The sequence below is a fragment of the Lampetra fluviatilis genome, chromosome 40, assembly GCF_964198595.1.
Source record: "Lampetra fluviatilis chromosome 40, kcLamFluv1.1, whole genome shotgun sequence".
In the NCBI taxonomy this organism is placed as follows: Eukaryota; Metazoa; Chordata; class Hyperoartia; order Petromyzontiformes; family Petromyzontidae; genus Lampetra; species Lampetra fluviatilis.
In genome coordinates this window covers 11018027-11035953 of record NC_136314.1, presented here as the reverse complement: position 1 = coordinate 11035953, position 17927 = coordinate 11018027, and the positions used below count along the sequence as shown (strand labels likewise).

The 17927-nt window shown below is 50.1% G+C and overlaps 1 protein-coding gene and 1 non-coding gene across 6 annotated transcripts in view; one reads left to right on the top strand and one right to left on the bottom strand.

Moving 5' to 3' along the window:
* RAD54L2 (RAD54 like 2) overlaps positions 1–17927 on the top strand; it is a 122133-nt gene that overhangs the window by 69353 nt on the left and 34853 nt on the right. For 4 of the 5 annotated variants that reach the window (XM_078875124.1, XM_078875122.1, XM_078875123.1 and 1 more), the window contains exons 3-8: positions 12023–12230; positions 12507–12619; positions 13865–13942; positions 14133–14398; positions 15885–16067; positions 16901–17070. In XM_078875124.1, coding sequence (XP_078731250.1) covers positions 12023–12230; positions 12507–12619; positions 13865–13942; positions 14133–14398; positions 15885–16067; positions 16901–17070 — 1018 coding nt within the window. The remainder of the gene's footprint in view (positions 1–12022; positions 12231–12506; positions 12620–13864; positions 13943–14132; positions 14399–15884; positions 16068–16900; positions 17071–17927) is intronic. The other variant, XM_078875120.1, reaches the window with a different exon arrangement.
* TRNAS-GCU (transfer RNA serine (anticodon GCU)) lies at positions 5774–5855 on the bottom strand. The gene has a single exon. It is a non-coding gene; the product is annotated as a tRNA-Ser (tRNA).

Genomic DNA, 17927 nt, shown 5'->3' with positions numbered 1-17927 from the left:
ATCAAATACCGAATTAATGAGGTTTTACTGTATATGTTGTGGTTTTTACTCTCCCACACTCTGGTGTGTTGAACTAGTCACTAAATGACATGTTTTATTTACATCAGAAACCTTACTAATTATCTGTATCGGGTGGTGGCAGGTTTAACGATACATTAACATTTATGCAATCTAACCCAAAAAACCTTTTATGGATAATATTGGTTGCGAAAGCGTACTCCATGACTACGTGTTAAACCGATGAGAGGGTTATAGTGTCCTTGATGCTGACGCTTTTGCTTCTAAAGTTTTCCCGTGTACACATTCTCAAAATAAAACAGGAGACAAAGAAGGAGAACCAAATGTGTGTTACTTAAGCAGTGTTCAGCCAATTGTGGACTGTCTCAAGGTAAACCTTTAATACGGCCGATGCGGCCACCTGATGCTACAAATGGCACATCAAAGAGTCAGCGGCCCTGCGAGTGCGGCCACGAATTCCAAAGTCATCAACCACGTCGTAAACGTGGCTGCTGTCTTCACTCTTTTAATTGACGAGGAATTGACGAGATCCACTCTGATTCTGAGCGGACGATTGAGTGGATGACAACATCTACAATTACATCTTTAATCTGCTGCTGTTAATCCATACGAAAGATTAGGAACGTTGAATATTAACCATTTGAACCGTTAACTGGAACCTTGGTGAACAGGTAAATCATGTAAGAACAGACCAGAATATAATTCGGATTAAATTTATATATAGATGACTTTCCACCTGTGTGTGTGGATAGTTGGCACAGTTAGCTCAATAGGGAGCGCAGGTGGTGCATCTGCCAGTGAGCCTTTGACACTTCACGTGGCCTCGGAGTGCACCTGGCCCGGCATAAGTGCCGTGGTGACATCACCGCCACTTAGTAGTGAATGGTGGCTGTTGGTGGTGGTGGATCTGGCTCTCCACCCGTGGGTGTGGTGTTGTGGTGGTGGATCTGGCTCTACCTGAGTGTGTGGTGGATCTGGCTGTCTAGCTGTGTGTGTGTGTGGTCGTGGTGGTGGATCTGGCTCTCTTGCTGAGTGTGTGTGGTTGTGGTGGTGGTGGATGTGGCTCTCCACCTGTGTGTGGTTGTGGTGGTGGAATTGGCTCTCCCACCTGTGTGTGTGGTTGTGGTGGTTGCTCTGGCTGTACCTGTGTGTGGGGTCGTGGTGGTGTATCTGGCTCTCTACCTAAGTGTGTGTGTTTGGGAATCATATTCTGGGCGTCTGTGCGAAACTCATGACAAAGGAAGCGTTTGTGCGCGCATTGGAAGCGTCGCACTGGCTGGCACATCTCTCTTTTCCAAAGGAACCGTTGGTGTATCTTGTTTCTTGTATCTCACATGCCACAAAAATGTTGCATCAATAGGCTTTCATTCGCTTTTGAATACAGGATCGCTGGTTATTAAATCCACGTCTTTGAGATGCATCGTAGAACAATGCATCACAAAGGGAACGCTCCTACTTTGAAGTAAATAAGCAGCCGGGCTGATTTAATGGAAATGGAGGGCACCTTTGAGATTGAGTCTGTGTGGCGGTAGCAGCGCGCATGCTGCATGTACCGTGTGTGCATGCGTTTTGCAAGAATGGTTATGATGTTTGCGTCAGTTGAGCTGAGTAGCGCACCGCACTAAATCACAGACACATGAGGCTTCTTCCACGCATGTCTGTTATTCGCATGGCCCTCCGTTGTGTGTGTGTGTACGAATACCAAACTATGATGATGAGTATGTCATCCTCATCATCATAGGCTATCCCTCTCAGTCGAGGATGATTGTCTTCCAAATAAAAGTTGGATTATCTGTGTGTCTGAAGATGGTTGAAGAGACCAATTTGGGATCAACAGATTCTGCCACAACTTGAGCGCGTGTGTCCAGTTAGAGTGGTGGGTGGAATTGCATTAGTAAGTCGTAGTGTATGTATGTCTCAGTCAGTCACCCCATGGCACACCTGGGTCTGTCTCGTGACCTCCTGCCACCGGGCTTCCGACACTTCACGTGGCCTTAAAGTACACATAGCCTGGCACAAGTGCCGTGGGGACGTCACCGCCACTTAGTGGCGAATGGCGATTGTTGTTGTATGTTGAATTTCTTGCACACCATACGTAGCCAACCACCCTAATCGGAGGTGTGGGGTGGGTGGGCACGCAGCTCAGCGACGCGTAAAAGTTTGGCAAAGGCGTCTCGAGACTCGATGAGACATTCCTGGGTACGCAGGCATCGTTATGATGACGGCAAGAGGTTGTTGCCTCACTCGAGGAAAGTTACGATAGAAGTGTATTGAACATTGCGCGTGCAAGGGAGATTAACCTCTGTGACTCTGGATTAGGATGGCAGTCTGAGGAGGATTAATGGCGAGCGCTGTGATATTGAAGCATGAAGGGAGGTGTGTTTCTTCCGGCGCCACATGCCTCCTCTGAATATGAGCGGAGTCTCTGCTCTTTTTTTATGTCTTTGAATAGCACAAGTTATATTTTAAATAAATAAGAAATGGAGCTCCACGTGCGGAACAGTCAGGCGCATGTTGTTATATTTAACTAGGCCACACGTTGGCATGGTTTATTCCAACATTCACGTTGTTAACCCTCCACCGCCACATTTACACGAGACATTATTTATACTCGTGCCAATAATTTGATCAAATCCTGACCAATGAAGCTCCTCCTCCTGCTCCTGGTCCTCCTCGTCAGTTGGCAGTGGAAATTCAACATCACTGTGAGATGGCGGCGTTTGGCTTGGACCGCTCTCCTGAGCTTTGTGGGGTCGCGAGCTCGGAGATGGAGCGAGGAGGCTCCCCACCGCTCTCCCTGTGCTCTTAAAGTGACTTCCGTGACATCACCGACTTCCACAGTGTGGCTAAATCTCAATGTTTTGTAATTTGGGGGCGAGTCGCTTTTAACCTGTTAATTATTTGCTTTTGTTGTTCAGAGAATTCCGTGTTTCAATGAACTTGTTGTGTGCTTGTGTAATGTAGTAACTCGGCGGGAGACGACTTCACGGGGAGCACACTCTTTATTTTACCAAACTCGTTCACAGGTGACTAACACCCACTTAGTATCTCGGGTGACAAACACCCACTTAGTATCTCGGGTGACAAACACCCACTTAGTATCTCGGGTGACAAACACCCACTTAGCTACCCTGGCGACTAACGCCCTCTTAGCTACCCTGGCGACTAACGCCCACTGAGCTATTCTGGCGACTAACGCCCACTGAGCTATTCGGGTGACTAACACCCTCTTAGCTACCCTGGCGACTAACGCCCTCTTAGCTACCCTGGCGACTAACGCCCACTGAGCTATTCTGGCGACTAACGCCCACTGAGCTATTCGGGTGACTAACACCCTCTTAGCTACCCTGGCGACTAACGCCCTCTTAGCTACCCTGGCGACTAACGCCCACTGAGCTATTCTGGCGACTAACGCCCACTGAGCTACTCGGGTGACTAACACCCTCTTAGCTACCCTGGCGACTAACGCCCTCTTAGCTACCCTGGCGACTAACGCCCACTGAGCTATTCTGGCGACTAACGCCCACTGAGCTACTCGGGTGACAAACACCCACTTAGTATCTCGGGTGACAAACACCCACTTAGTATCTCGGGTGACAAACACCCACTTAGCTACCCTGGCGACTAACGCCCTCTTAGCTACCCTGGCGACTAACGCCCACTGAGCTATTCTGGCGACTAACGCCCTCTTAGCTACCCTGGCGACTAACGCCCACTGAGCTATTCTGGCGACTAACGCCCACTGAGCTATTCGGGTGACAAACACCCACTTAGCTACCCTGGCGACTAACGCCCACTGAGCTACTCGGGACACTCCCTGCCCGGGGTGTCCGTCTTGACTGTGGGTCCCCAGCCCGACCCACGTGGGCGTCGGACCCCGGGTCCCACAGTCTCGCCTCCGAGCCACACAGGGCCCCGGTCCCCACAAGGACGGCGGGACTAGGGGTCTCGGGGCACTAGGTCTTCAGCTCCGTCTTCTGGTCTTCAACTGGGTAACTCTCCTCGAGTGCTCTCGCGCGTCCCCCTTTATACCCCACCTGCGGACGTCGCTGCGAGCACCCATCCTATTCGACCAATCACTGGGCGCTGGCTACGATCCTGTTTTCCCACATCTCAGCGTGCCTCAGCACCCACGCCGCGCCGCCCCGTCATCTGTCCCTCCCGGCGCGCGCGTCCACACCACGCCCACAACGCGTGCCCAACCCCGCACCCCGCGCCGCCCCGTGATCCATCACTGTCACAGTCGGCGCACGTCAACACCACCACTACACTTGCAAGGCACTGCTGATTGTGTGCTTATCGAGTCGCTTTAGTTTCATAATTGACTTGTCCGGTAATGTGTGTGTATATTCGTTGTGTTGTTCCTCTTGATTTGTGTTTGATTTTGGTTTACGGTATATTGTATATATATTTATATATTTACTTGTTGATCACATGGCACTGAGCACCAGTTAGTTTATAGTGATCTCCGTTGAAGTTTGTATTTTATATTTCTCTCTATCTCTATGGGTTACGCCTTGATCACCCGCTGCCAGTCAAAACCGGCCTCGCATTGGCACGTCTTCTTGATCCGAGTTCACTGCGTGTCCACCCCCTGGCACCGCGCGCTTCGTGGCCCGCCACGGCAGATGCATTGCCCACATGAGTGATGCGTCTCTGCTATTCTTTCCCGCGCACGCTTTACCCGTGCTGCCAGTCTGGCCCACACAGCGAATGCCACAGCAGCGTGTAATCTAGTTGCGCGCACCTTCTGGGACCGTTACTGATGGGGGCTCGTCTTTAACCGCTGGTGCTTCTCGGCTGTTGATGCTTTTGCGTTGACGGTTGCAGAGCCTGACTTTGACGTCGCGCTCGTTTGGGATCCTAGAGATTACGGATCGGTAGTGCCTGCAATGAAGGGGGAAGTTTTTTTACGGTTGTAACTCTTTCATTGGATCAGCAGCATCAGCTGGTGTTGTATTTAGTCTAGAGCGGTGTTTCTTAAACTTGTGTTTGGCCCGCGGACCACTCGGCCCATGCAAACATTTCTGTGGACCACCCAGCCTCCCACCCCTGGTGACAAAACACATTCAATTATCTCTTAATACCAGGAATACAAAATGATTCATATTACTGGAACATACGGGTTTTTTTAGGGAGGGGTGATGCATTTAGATGTTAGGGTTTAGGATAATTTTATCAGGGTAGTTTACCTAACTTAATTTTTTAATGAAATTTCATGAGTTAAATATTAGTGTCCAAAACAAAAGGTGTAAAAATTATCATTATTTCCAGATCAACCTGCATTTGTGTCAGCCGACAGACTAGGCCTCGGCAAGGTAAGGTAAAAGTTAAAAGGTAAAAAATTTACCCGTAAAAACAAAGTTTTTCACTATAAATCCTTTATATGCGTGGCGGCTAGAGTCCTCTCGTCCTCTGGCTTGAGATGGCTGCCACCTATGGGTCAGATGATTGCCTGCCACCATTAAGCAATTGGTAATTAAATATTATTTATTTTTTCCTAAAAAGTGTAAAATTGAGAAAAAAAATTTTTACGAAAATAAATCGTCACACACAACGAGTCTGTGTGCAAAATGTCAGCTCGATTGGATCACGGGAAGTGGGTTAAAAAACGACCGAAAGATTTGCACGGTCGTAAGCGCGCAAGCAAATGAACTTAATATAAAGGATTTAAAAACGACCGAAAGATTTGCACGGTCGTAAGCGCGCAAGCAAGCAAGTGAGCTTAATATAAAGGATTTTTTAAAAAAAATCGCGACGAAGCTGGGATTCGAACCCACGCGTGCAGAGCACAATGGATTAGCAGTCCATCGCTTTAACCACTCGGCCACCTCGTCTCACGCACTCACACACGCAAGCACATACAACCAGAACCAGGATGAAGACTTGCACGCACATACATACAAACAGACCCCCCCCCCCCACACACACAGTCATACCATTATTTTTTCCTAAAAAGTGTACAATTTTGGAAAAAAAAAAATTCACGAACATTAATTGTCACGAACAACGAGTCTGTGTAGAAAATGTCAGCTCGATTGGATCACGGGAAGTGGGTTAAAAAACGACTGAAAGATTTGCACGGTCCTAAGCAAGCAAGTGAACTTAATATAAAGGATTTAAAAAGCAACGAGCCTACTTTTACCTTACCTTTTACCTTATCACAATACAATCACTCCTACCCTACCTTTTACCCTTCAGCAGGTAAGGTAAAAGGTAAAAAGTAACGAGCCTACCTTTTACCCTACCTTTTACCCTTACCCCATACAAATTACCCAATTACAGGGTAATTACTAGGGAACTACACATGAACAAGGTTTATAACGGTAAATGCTAGGTAGAGCGCTTTACTCATATAGAATACTCTCGATGATTCCAATTTTACACGCTCATTGTTGTTGTTGTTGTCTTCGTCGTTGTCGTCATTGTTGTATCCTCAAATCTTGTAACTCAAATTTTACCCACTTCCTAATGGGGTATTGACTGCAAACTTGGTATACTTATGTCATACTGATGACAATACTATATTCTATCATAAAATGTTTTTATTTTTAAACATTATTTTTTATATGTTATGTTTCGGCTTGGGTCTAATTGTCCACACTCAACTGACGTTGGCTGTAAATCACCACGGACCCTTACGTTATGGCAAACTTCGGGGCCACTTCCTGGAGTCGTGGAGTTCTGCCATTACTAGTACATTTCATAAAAGCGTGTTTTAAAAAATGTTTTTTTTAATATTACTTATTAAATGGAGGCCATGAACTGCGCCACGGAGCTTTTAGTGGTAAACTAGGTACCGTATTTACCGGGTAATACTTCGCGCTTCCTTTACCCTACCGGGTAATTCTTCCGAGCTACCTTTACCCTACCCTTTACCTTACCCCTTGGCATGTCGACACCTTTACCCTTTACTTTTACCCTTTTACCCGGTAAAAAGGGTAAATTACCTTACCTTGCCGAGGCCTACGACAGACCGCCTCGGACCATTGGGGGTGCGGGGACCACACTCTGAGAACCGCTGCTCTAGAGCAGCGGTTCCCAGCCTGTGGTCCCCGTACCCCTGGTGGTCTGGGAGGTTACTACAGTGGGGGGGTTCCTCAGAAAATTAAAATAATAACATCCTCACCAACAAAATGTACAGTGTCAGATTAAAAATAATTTGACAGAGTTTCTAAAACCTTTAACTGTCCTTTATTTGACTAGTACAGCATTTCCTCGCCAACCGCGGTGGTTAGGTTAATGGAAAAGGCCGCGGTAGGTAAATCCGCGGGTGGTAAAATAGAGGGGGCATTTGGGAAATGGGGGGTTAGGCAACCATGGTCGCAGTCAGACTCGTCATAGATTAACCAAGTTGCCTGTTTATTCACTAAACACTGACTAAAATACAGTACAATACACAATAACATAAAAATAAATAAACATTACATTAATTTAACATACCTTTAATATTGAGGATAGAAGTCTGTGATGATGACAATGAGAGGATGGGGAAAGGGGTGGTCAGAAGGAGGAGGGGCTCGGCCCACTGATTGGGCAGGCACGGGAGCAGGCACGGGGGCGGCAGGCGCACAGTGGTGCTGCTGGCTGGATCAGTAGTGCTGAATCGGCCAGCATCTCTTATGGTCACGCGGTGGCATATAGGACACTTTTCGAAGCACCACCAGCAACACTAGTGACGTGGTTTGTGCGCTGCGAGAATCGCAACAAAGCAGACCCCCAGAAAGCTGATGAGCTACTCAGCACCACGGGTGGGCGTGGTGGTGCAGAGGAGAACCGCGGTCCCGCGAAATTTATATATACGTGTTGCGGACCCATGCTTACCCGTGGATACTCAACATTTCCAGGCCGCGGTTGGTAAATTATAATAAACCGTGTATTCTGTGGTGGGCGAGGATTTTCTGTAGACTTGTATAGTATTCTTTTTAATTATTGCTTTTATTTAGGTCTTTGGCGCCAGTGTGCGACGCGAACGCGTCATACACCCGTCGTACTTACAGGGTGGCAACGCAAAGTGAAAGGTAGCGGAGATAATTAAAAATGAACCTGGTGGATTCAAACAGGCACGCTTAAGGTGGAAAGAAGCTGCGCAAATTAGCAAAATGGCGGTGGGATTGCAAAGTTAAACTTGCAGCATAAGCAAAGTGAACGAAAATATGCGGAACTACAGCAATAAGTCCTTAGAATTGGGATCAACCTGGACTCGTGCTGAAGAGGAGCCCTTGGCCATTGTGCGTTCTTTGTGGTGAAGTGCTGTTAAATTAAATCTGAAAACCAGCCAATCCTCGTCGGCACTTAGTACTAAACACAGCGAGTATGTACGCATGCAAGCCAGATACATTTTTTTACAACAAACTCCGAGAATGAAATTAAAGTAAGAACATGATGTGGTGTACAGCCACAGGCAGTGATGAATGCAACAGCCGTGGAAGCTTCTTATCGAATAGCTTTACTCGTAGCAAAAGACAGGAAAGCGGCACACAATTGGAGAAGAGATATTGTTACCAGCGGCAAAGGAAATGGTGAGTACCGTGCAAGGAGAGGAGGCTTGCAAGCAAACGAATGTAAATCTCCCTGTCAGACAACACAGTTCAACGCAGAATTGGAGAGATGGCCCAGAACGTGAAGGAACAAGCTGATGGCGAGTACGCGCAAAAGCCGCTTTCTGATGTTGCAACACGTTCAAACCTCCTTGCGTTCATCCGGTATGCATTCAATGGAGAGGAGAATGAGGAACTCCCTCTTTTGCAAATCGTAGCCTACACGCGCAACTGCAGAGGCCATTTTTGAGAGCGATATTGATAGTCAAAAATGTGTCGTAATTAGCACTGACGGAGGGTCATGCTGTGAAAGGCCAGATTTGTTCCTCATGTTAAAGCTGTTGGCACCATTAAGCAATATCCATCCACTGTAGCATCCACAGGGAGGTGCTAGCTGCACAGAAAATGCCCACTGACTGCAGACGGCATTGGAGGAATCCTTTGAATTCAATAATAATTTGCGGCTCTACGTGACGAGATGGGTAGGGACCACCGTCAACCACTTCTGTTGCATACTCAAGTCCACTGGCTTTTTTGAGGAGAGGTACTCGCACGCCTGTTTTGTATGTTTGTTGAACTTTTTTAAACGTTCTGCAATCAACCCGGCAGAGAGGCAGCTTCCTCTGGTGAAACTTCCTGTGGCTCCAGCTTCATCGTCAGATGAAGTAGAAGAAGGGGCAGGCGATCCTGCCCCTTCGTCTGCATCACTCCACCACTGCTCACCCCAAGAGGCCTTGGATCAGTAGCTTTTAATCCATCTTTGATACATTCAATCTATTTCTATTTATTTAAAATGTATGTTAACTTATGCATGTTTCTACACTTCATGTCTGTATGAATATTTGTTGAACTTCTTTTGCACCTTACGTAGCCAACCGTGCTAATCGGAGGTTGCAGGAGTTGCGTGACGAAGTGAGGATTTTTCTCTACTCGGGCTTTAAGTTTGAGTTTTCACATCACTTCGGTGTTTTTTTTTTCCCCGGTTAGTTAAGTTGCCATATTTGGCAGATGTTTTAAGCCACCTAAAATGGACTTAACCTAAACCTACAGGGAAAAAGCCGTGACTTTGTTCCATATTCATGGCAAGATATGATCAAGAAATGAGATCTGTGGTCCCGTCAACTTGATCCATCGAACTACTATTCCAAATCTTTCAGATTTTTTGTATATATGTTGTGGATGTATCTATCTAAATAGCCAACCATGCTAATCGGAGGTGCGGGGGAAGGACAACAAATGAAACATAAAAATCAGTTAAAAAAAATAGCTTTCAGTCTAGATTTAAAAGTGTATAGCTCCGGTGGCTTCCAAATATAGGAAAGAAGAGTGTTCTAGATGGCCGCAGAAGCGCATCTGAAAGCGTGCAATGCGGTGACCGTCTTTAATCGATGGTTAGCCAAAATCCGCTGCTGCGAAGATGACCGTAGTTTGCATGATGGTTTATACTCCTTGACGAGATCAGCAAGGTCTCGTGGTTCATTTGTGGCAAGCACTTTGTGCGTAATGAGTGCCGACCTTATAACAATGTATTCATTCAGCAAACAGGAACCTGTGTAGCTCGGCGATCATTGGACAGACATGGCCGGATCTTACAGTACCCTTCACGACACATGCCAAGAGAATTTTGTACAGGCTGCACCTTGCTAATGTTTTTGCCAGACGTCCCGTAGAGTAGTGATTTGCAATAATTGAGCCTTGTCAATATTATGCTACACACCATCGTGTTGGCTATGTCACGATTCAATAGTGCCCGAATTCCATAGAACGCTGATGTGAAAATTGCAGGACCTTACAATATTTTGGACATGGTGATCAAGCGACATATTCCGGTCGACTATGTTGCCGAGCCTCTTTAGAGGAGTAGATAACAAAATCCTGGAGTCTGCGACCACCACAACTGATCCAAACATTTTTTTCGCCTGAGCCCGAGTGCCAAACAGCTTTTCATTAAACGAGTTATTCAGTATAAACACATTCCCGCACATGTACTGCTATGCCCCACGAATGTATTTGTTGAGGTAAGTTAATAAGAAGTTCACAATTGAAAGTGCTTACATTACAATTGATTACCTTCTTCGTCGTCGTCGTTTCTCCTGTCCAACCTATACGGTCTTTTCTCAATACTCTGCACAGGCCACCGCTTCTGTGGTGTTTCCATTTGCCAAATCTTGAGGAAGTGCATTGTGGTTGCTGCAGGGCATCTCAGGAGATAATCCACGTGGTGTGCGTCTCCTGACAAGCACGTCGGTCGGTGGCGTTGAAGCCACCCCACCCCCATGATTTCACGAGAGAGTTGCATCTGCCGAGACTCACTCTCTTCAGTCTGTTTAGGCTCCGCCACGCGAGCCATTTGGAATTGGGAGCTCGGATGCGAGCTCCCTCGGTGGGGGGGGGGGGTGATTCCTCGCCGGCTACATTCGGCAGGTTTGTCGTCGCTTGTTGTTTTTTCCTCTTTTCTTTTTGCCCGAGGGACCTTTCTGGCAGATTCCGGTGATGTTGGGGGTCAGTGATAGTGGGGCACAAGAAGCGTAGTATTACTTTGTTTTGCACGTTAGATTTCCATGTATTTAACAGGAGTCTAAACAGAACAAATCGCGGCGTGTGTTAGTCCGCAAAATGTCTGGCGGTTGAAAAGGGGGTCCCGCACACTCTAAAAGGTTGGGACCTGTTTCGCTAGAGGCTCTGTTAATCTGTTGTTGTTGGCTGTGTCCATTGTTTTGCAATGCTTGCTGCAACATGTTACCTCGAAGAACCTGAAAGCGCTCTTCATCAGACGCCACTCTCGTTGTCCGGTGCATGAGCATCCGCACGCGGGGTGAGGCCACTACTGTTTGCGCGTGGCGGTGGCGGCAGTGGTGGCGGTGTGGTTTCTCGTGCAGGTTCACACCAGCGTCGAGTTCTCTTCTATCCTGAGGTTTACGCTCAATACGGTGGCGAGAGGGCGCCACAGTGGCGAGATGTAAATCCCTCGCCTGGTGTGCAGGAGGTTGTGGGTTCCATCCCTACCCTGACGGCTGTTGTATATTTGGAGTTTGCGTGTCTCTCTCCCCGTAGTCGTGTGGATTTTTTTCCGGGTCTTCCGGTTTTTCCCTCCACATTTTAGAATCAACATCACGAGTATTTGGCTGCTATAAATTTCCACACGATAAGCCATTTTGTGATAGCCAGGTGGCTTCATAGCTCAGTGGGCCTTACCTGGTAATAAAAGCCCAACAAAGGGGCGTTCGCCAATTTCCTTCCACCTCCGTGATGAACGCAAGGTTGCTGAGTGTCCGTGAGTCGAGGCAGAGCCAGGAGATTGTCTCCTGTGCATGCCTCCCACGTGTGTGCCACACGTGCGGGGTGATGGAGACGGTCGTGGAGAGCGAGGACTTGTCAGCTGTGCAGATGGCGACGTTGTCATTGAGAATGGCGGAGGTGACTGCGACGACACTCTCATCCGTTTCTCCGTCGTGTGTGTTCAGCAGAGAGCGATGGGGATTCCGCGGGTGCTGGTGAGGAGAAAGAGGCGGGGGGCGAGGGCCGGCCGCCCAAGGATCCGGCCGCCAGCGTGGTGCCCTCCAGGAAGCGGGCGGACCGTGCAGCGGCACTGGGGACCTCGCGTGGCACAGCCATCGCCAGGAAGAGGCAGAAGAGTTCCACTCACTCCGGTCACATGCGGAGAAACATTCGGTGCCTAGCACGCACTCGCCCTGCACACGCGCCCTGCACGCGCGCCCTGCACACCCCCATACATTCCCCGCACACCTCACACAATGCCCTGTGTTGAGGTGGTTGTGGTGTTGATGTAGCTGTGGTTGTGTTGTGGTTGTGGTGTTGATGTGGTTGTTGTGTTGATGGGGCTGTGGTTGTGTTGTGGTTGTGGTGTTGATGTGGTGGTTGTGTTGATGTGGCTGTGGTTGTTGTGGTTGTGGTGTTGATGTGGCGGTGGTGGTGCTTCGGCTCTAGGAAGCTCCTTCGTCCGGAGCAGCTTGAGGCCGACACTCTCGCCGCTCAGCTGGAGGAGCTGGAGCGGCGCAAGAGACTCGAGCAGACGGCCTACAAGCCCAGCCAGCCCGACGGTATGCCACTCTAGACCCCACTCTCGACCCCACTCTAGACCCCACTGTAGACCCTGCTGGAGACCCCACTCTAGACCCCACTGTAGACCCCACTCTAGACCCCACTCTAGACCCCAACATATATCCTACTATAGCCCACTCTAGACCCCACTCTAGACCCCACCCTAGACCCCACTCTAGACCCCACTGTAGACCCCACTGTAGACCCCACTGTAGACCCCACTGTAGACCCCACTGTAGACCCCACCGTAGACCCCACCGTAGACCCCACCCTAGACCCCACCCTAGACCCCACTCTAGACCCCACTCTAGACCCCACCCTAGACCCCAACCTAGACCCCACCCTAGACCCCACCGTAGACCCCACCCTAGACCCCACCCTAGACCCCACCCTAGACCCCACCCTAGACCCCACTCTAGACCCCACTCTAGACCCCACTGTAGACCCCACTCTAGACCCCACTCTAGACCCCACTCTAGACCCCACCCTAGACCCCACCCTAGACCCCACTCTAGACCCCACTGTAGACCCCACTGTAGACCCCACTGTAGACCACACTCTAGACCCCACTGTAGACCCCACTGTAGACCCCACTGTAAACCCCACTGTAGACCCCACCCTAGACCCCACCGTAGACCCCACTCTAGACCCCACTCTAGACCCCACCCTAGACCCCACCGTAGACCCCACCGTAGACCCCACTCTGGACCCCACTCTGGACCCCACTCTAGACCCCACTCTAGACCCCACTGTAGACCCCACCCTAGACCCCACTGTAGACCCCACCCTAGACCCCACCCTAGACCCCACTCTAGACCCCACTCTAGACCCCACTCTAGACCCCACCGTAGACCCCACCCTAGACCCCACTCTAGACCCCACCCTAGACCCCACCCTAGACCCCACCCTAGACCCCACTCTAGACCCCACCCTAGACCCCACCCTAGACCCCACCCTAGACCCCACCCTAGACCCCACCCTAGACCCCACTCTAGACCCCACCCTAGACCCCACCCTAGACCCCACCCTAGACCCCACTCTAGACCCCACTCTAGACCCCACTGTAGACCCCACTGTAGACCCCACTGTTAAACCCCACTCTAGACCCCACTTTAGACCCCAACATATATCCTACTATAGCCCACTCCAGACCCCACGCGAGAGCCCACTCTAGAGTGAAGACAGCTCAGGCAGGGGTTGTTAACTTGGGCCGTGCTGCCGGGCGGCCGTGTGTGCTGGTGCAGGCTCGGCCTTGGAAGAGGTCGCGCGGGAGAGCGAGGTTATCTGCGTGAGCAGCAGTGAAGATGACGCGCCCAGCCATGGTGAGACCTAACGCAGCCTGTCAGAGCACACACCGCGTGTGTATCACCACCAGCACACCACACACCACACACTAGTATGCACACCTCACACATACAACACGCCGCACACATACGCACCACACACCGCACAGCACCCCGTGTACACGGCACGCACACTGCACACAATGCTCATAGCGCTCTGCGTCTGCAGGCGACGTGATCGAGCTGAGCTCGGAGGACGAGGCTGTGCACGTGATCGGCTCCGAGTCGAGCGGCTCCAGCGCCGACGAGGCCGGGGCGGACGACGCCGAGGCGGCGGCGGCCGCCGCATCAGTGGCGGCTCTGGGCTCGCACTGCAACGACGCGCGCAACCAGCCCGACGTGGCGGGGCGCGTGCTCGTCAACGTCAACCGCCCGCCCGACGAGCCCGACATCTTCATGGCGCCTCAGCTGGCGCGTGTCGTCAAGCCGCACCAGGTGCCGCGCCAACCTCGTACCAGCTCCCCGCCTCCCCTCCCCCAACCCCCCCCCCGCTATTGCGTGGGGTCGTCAACGCGCAAACGCCCACGCATGTGCGCGAATCATCGCGAGAGAGACAAGGGGTGAGAGGGACACATGCGGGGAGAGAGGGACACATACGGGGAGAGAGGGACAGACACGGGGAGAGAGAGACAAGGGCAGACAGACACAGGGAGAGAGACACATGGGGAAAGATCGACGGACGAGGCGAGAGTGAGAGAAGGACACGGGGAGATAGAGACACAGACATGGGGAGAGAGAGAAAGAGAAGCAGATAGAGGGATAGAGAGACACGCGGGGAAAGAGACACACGGAGGGGGGGATGGCGACACGAGGAAGGAGAGACGTGGGAAGAGAGTTCTAGTTCAAGTAGACTTCTTTTAACCAGGTGAGAGTGTAAGGGACCAGGGTGAGTCTCGTTTGAAGGAGTGGCCTAGATCACCTAAATGACAAAAGCAAAGCAAACTATAGCAATGAAGTTCATAGCAATCTTAATAAAAACACAAACATAAATCCCATGTTAAATCAATGCTAAATATTTAATTCCCTGCAGCGAGAATTACAAAAGTAAGGCACAGAAATATTAAACATTAAACAGATATATAGGGATATAGTAAACCAATCTAAATTTAACATTTTACCAGGTAAGGCCCACTGAATCTCTCGACCACGTGGTTCGGTGCATCCGTGAGTTTTCCCGCTCTCACCACAATTTCACGATTTGTTTGTAAATCTGTTGTGTCCGGGCGATAGTGGCTGTGACCGCGGCCTGTAAAATCCAGCACTGTGGAGGCAGCGAGGGTTGGAGGATCATCGCACCAACGTTGCGAAGCTCTCTTCCTGTGGGCATCGAGGTGCCATACCGTGGCTCTCAGGGAGAAGGCAGTACAGCAAGTGGACTAATCGTCATCTCTTTCTATCTGTACGAGGGATAGAGCGTTGCCCCCTTGTGTGCGTTGTTTTCCTCCAAGTGCTCCGGTTAACGAGTAAACACTAGTTAACTCTTTCCTGTTCTGATGATGTACGGAACGGAACCTGAAGAAAAACTAAAATAAGATAACTTTATTGGTACTGAGGCTCCCACAAGGCCATGCGGGAGGGCATGTGGCACAGTTTGGCGCCAGCTATCGTAGAGTGCGGTCTCTGCGGTGAGTACAACGTCTTTAAAAACAACGGCGCTACGCCTCTCTAAATAAGATTAACGGTAACCCCTTGCGCGTTCCAAGGTTCAGCGATGAATGGAACCCCACACCCTGCAACTTCTCGGAATGGGAAAGGGTTATTTGGCTGAAAACCCAATTTAGCAGGCCCTTCCTGAAAAAGAGTTCTTCGACTCATCGTGGCTTTCATGGATAAAGCAGTAAACAGATAAGTCCCGACGTCCGTGTGCACGTCCCCTCATCTCTCCCGTTGTCTCGACCTGGTCTCTGCCGTGCGGGTGCAGATCGGAGGGATCCGCTTCCTGTACGACAACCTTGTGGAGTCTCAGGAGCGCTACAGCACCACCAGCGGCTTCGGCTGCATCCTGGCCCATAGCATGGGGTTGGGCAAGACGCTGCAGCTCATCTCCTTCATCGATGTGCTCTTCCGCCACACGGACGCGCGCACCGTGCTGGCCATCGTGCCGGTGAGCGCCGCACGCCCAGGGCCGGCCCTCATGGCCGCCGCCGTCGACGGCTCACATTCACCGGGGCGCCACGCTAGCGAGAAGTTAACTTCCTCACCTGGTACACAGGAGGTCATGGGTTAGATTTAGACCCTGATGCCTGCTGTATATTTGGAGTTTGCATGTTCTTCCCCTGACTGTGTGGCTTTTTCTCTGGGCTCTCCTGTTTTTCTCTCATTTAGAAACATGCTTTTGGAGTATTGGCTGCTATAAATATCTACACCATAAGCCACTTGGGTGAGCTATCATTTGTGGCTAGGACGCTTTTTAAACAGAGCTGTATAGCTCATTGGGCCCCTACCTGGCAAGATAAAAATAGTTTAGTTTGATAGTTTCTACTTCCTTTAGCACAGCAGCTCTATGGAGCTTTCCCTTTCACTTCTTTGTGTTGCGTCCTTGAACAGACAAAAACACGCTGCTCTTATCGTGCAGATATCCATCTCCAGTTTCCTTTCTCCCCCCCCTCCCCGGCTGTCGCACGTGAATCTGAAGCTTTGCTAACGAGGATTACGGCTTGTGCAGAAGCAACGCCAAAACGATGTCACTGGAAACTTCTTGAAAGTCACGTCACTTGAAAGGAATTGAAGCGTGACCCTCATGCCATGTGACCCTCATGTCAGGGTGACTCTCATGCCAGTGTGACTCCCATGTCAGGGTGACCCTCAATTCTTTGTGACCCTCATGCCACGTGACCCTAATACCAGCGCGACCCTCATGTCAGGGTGACCCTAATGGCAGTGTGACTCTTAACGCAAGTGTGACCCTAATGAAGGCAACGTGACTGTTGTGTGCAGGTGAACACTCTGCAAAATTGGCTGGCTGAGTTCAATCACTGGCTGCCCCCGGCGGGGCACGGTGGCACAGGGCAAGGTGGCACGGGCCAGGCCACTGGGAACCCGGGCGACGCCACGGAGGAAGCACAGCTGCGCACATTTCCTGTTCACATCCTCAACGATGACCACAAGTGAGCCCTCGTCATCCCCACCATCCTCACCACCACCACCCTCCTATACGCATCGTGTACACCAGGCATGTCCAAAGTCCGGCCCGCGGGCCAATCACTGCCCGCGGTCAGATTTCATACGGCCCACAGCTTCGGTCTTATAATGTGTTATTTATGGCTCGCTATCTCTGTCAGAATAAATAAATCATAAAACTTCCTCCTTCCGCCACACGGTGGCAGCACCATTCTAATGCCCTCTGGCTTTGCATACGTGCCACGAACCCTTCTCGAATTATTTCTGCCATGGCGACTGCAAAAAAAAAGAGAAAAGTTGACAGTGAGGGCCGCCGCTTTCAGGAGCGGTCGGAATTACAATACTTCTTCACTGGAAATCGAGGCAGTTGTGTTTGTCTAATTTGTAAAAAGTCGGATGCCTTGTTTAAAGATTTCAACGTAAAGAGACACTACAAAACTAAACATGCTACAACATACGACAAGCTAACAGGGAGTGACCGCGCTGAAAAAGTGAAGCAACTCCGTGCTGCTCTGGCATCGCAACAGCGAATCTTCACGCGGGCCTGTGAGTCAAAGGAAAACATCACCAAAGCCAGCTACGAAGTGGCCATGTTAATAGCTAAACATGGCAAACCTTTTACTGAAGGTGCATTTATCAAAGACTGTGTCATGAAAATGGTGGAGAACATTTGCCCCGAGAAGAAGCAAGAATTTATGAATGTTTGCCTGGCACGCAACACTGTGGCACGGAGAGTTGAGGACATATCGTCAGATATTCAGAGACAACTGGGGGACAGGGGAGTGGCTTTTGATTATTTCTCATCAGCCTGCGATGAAAGCACCGATGCATCTGACACTGCACA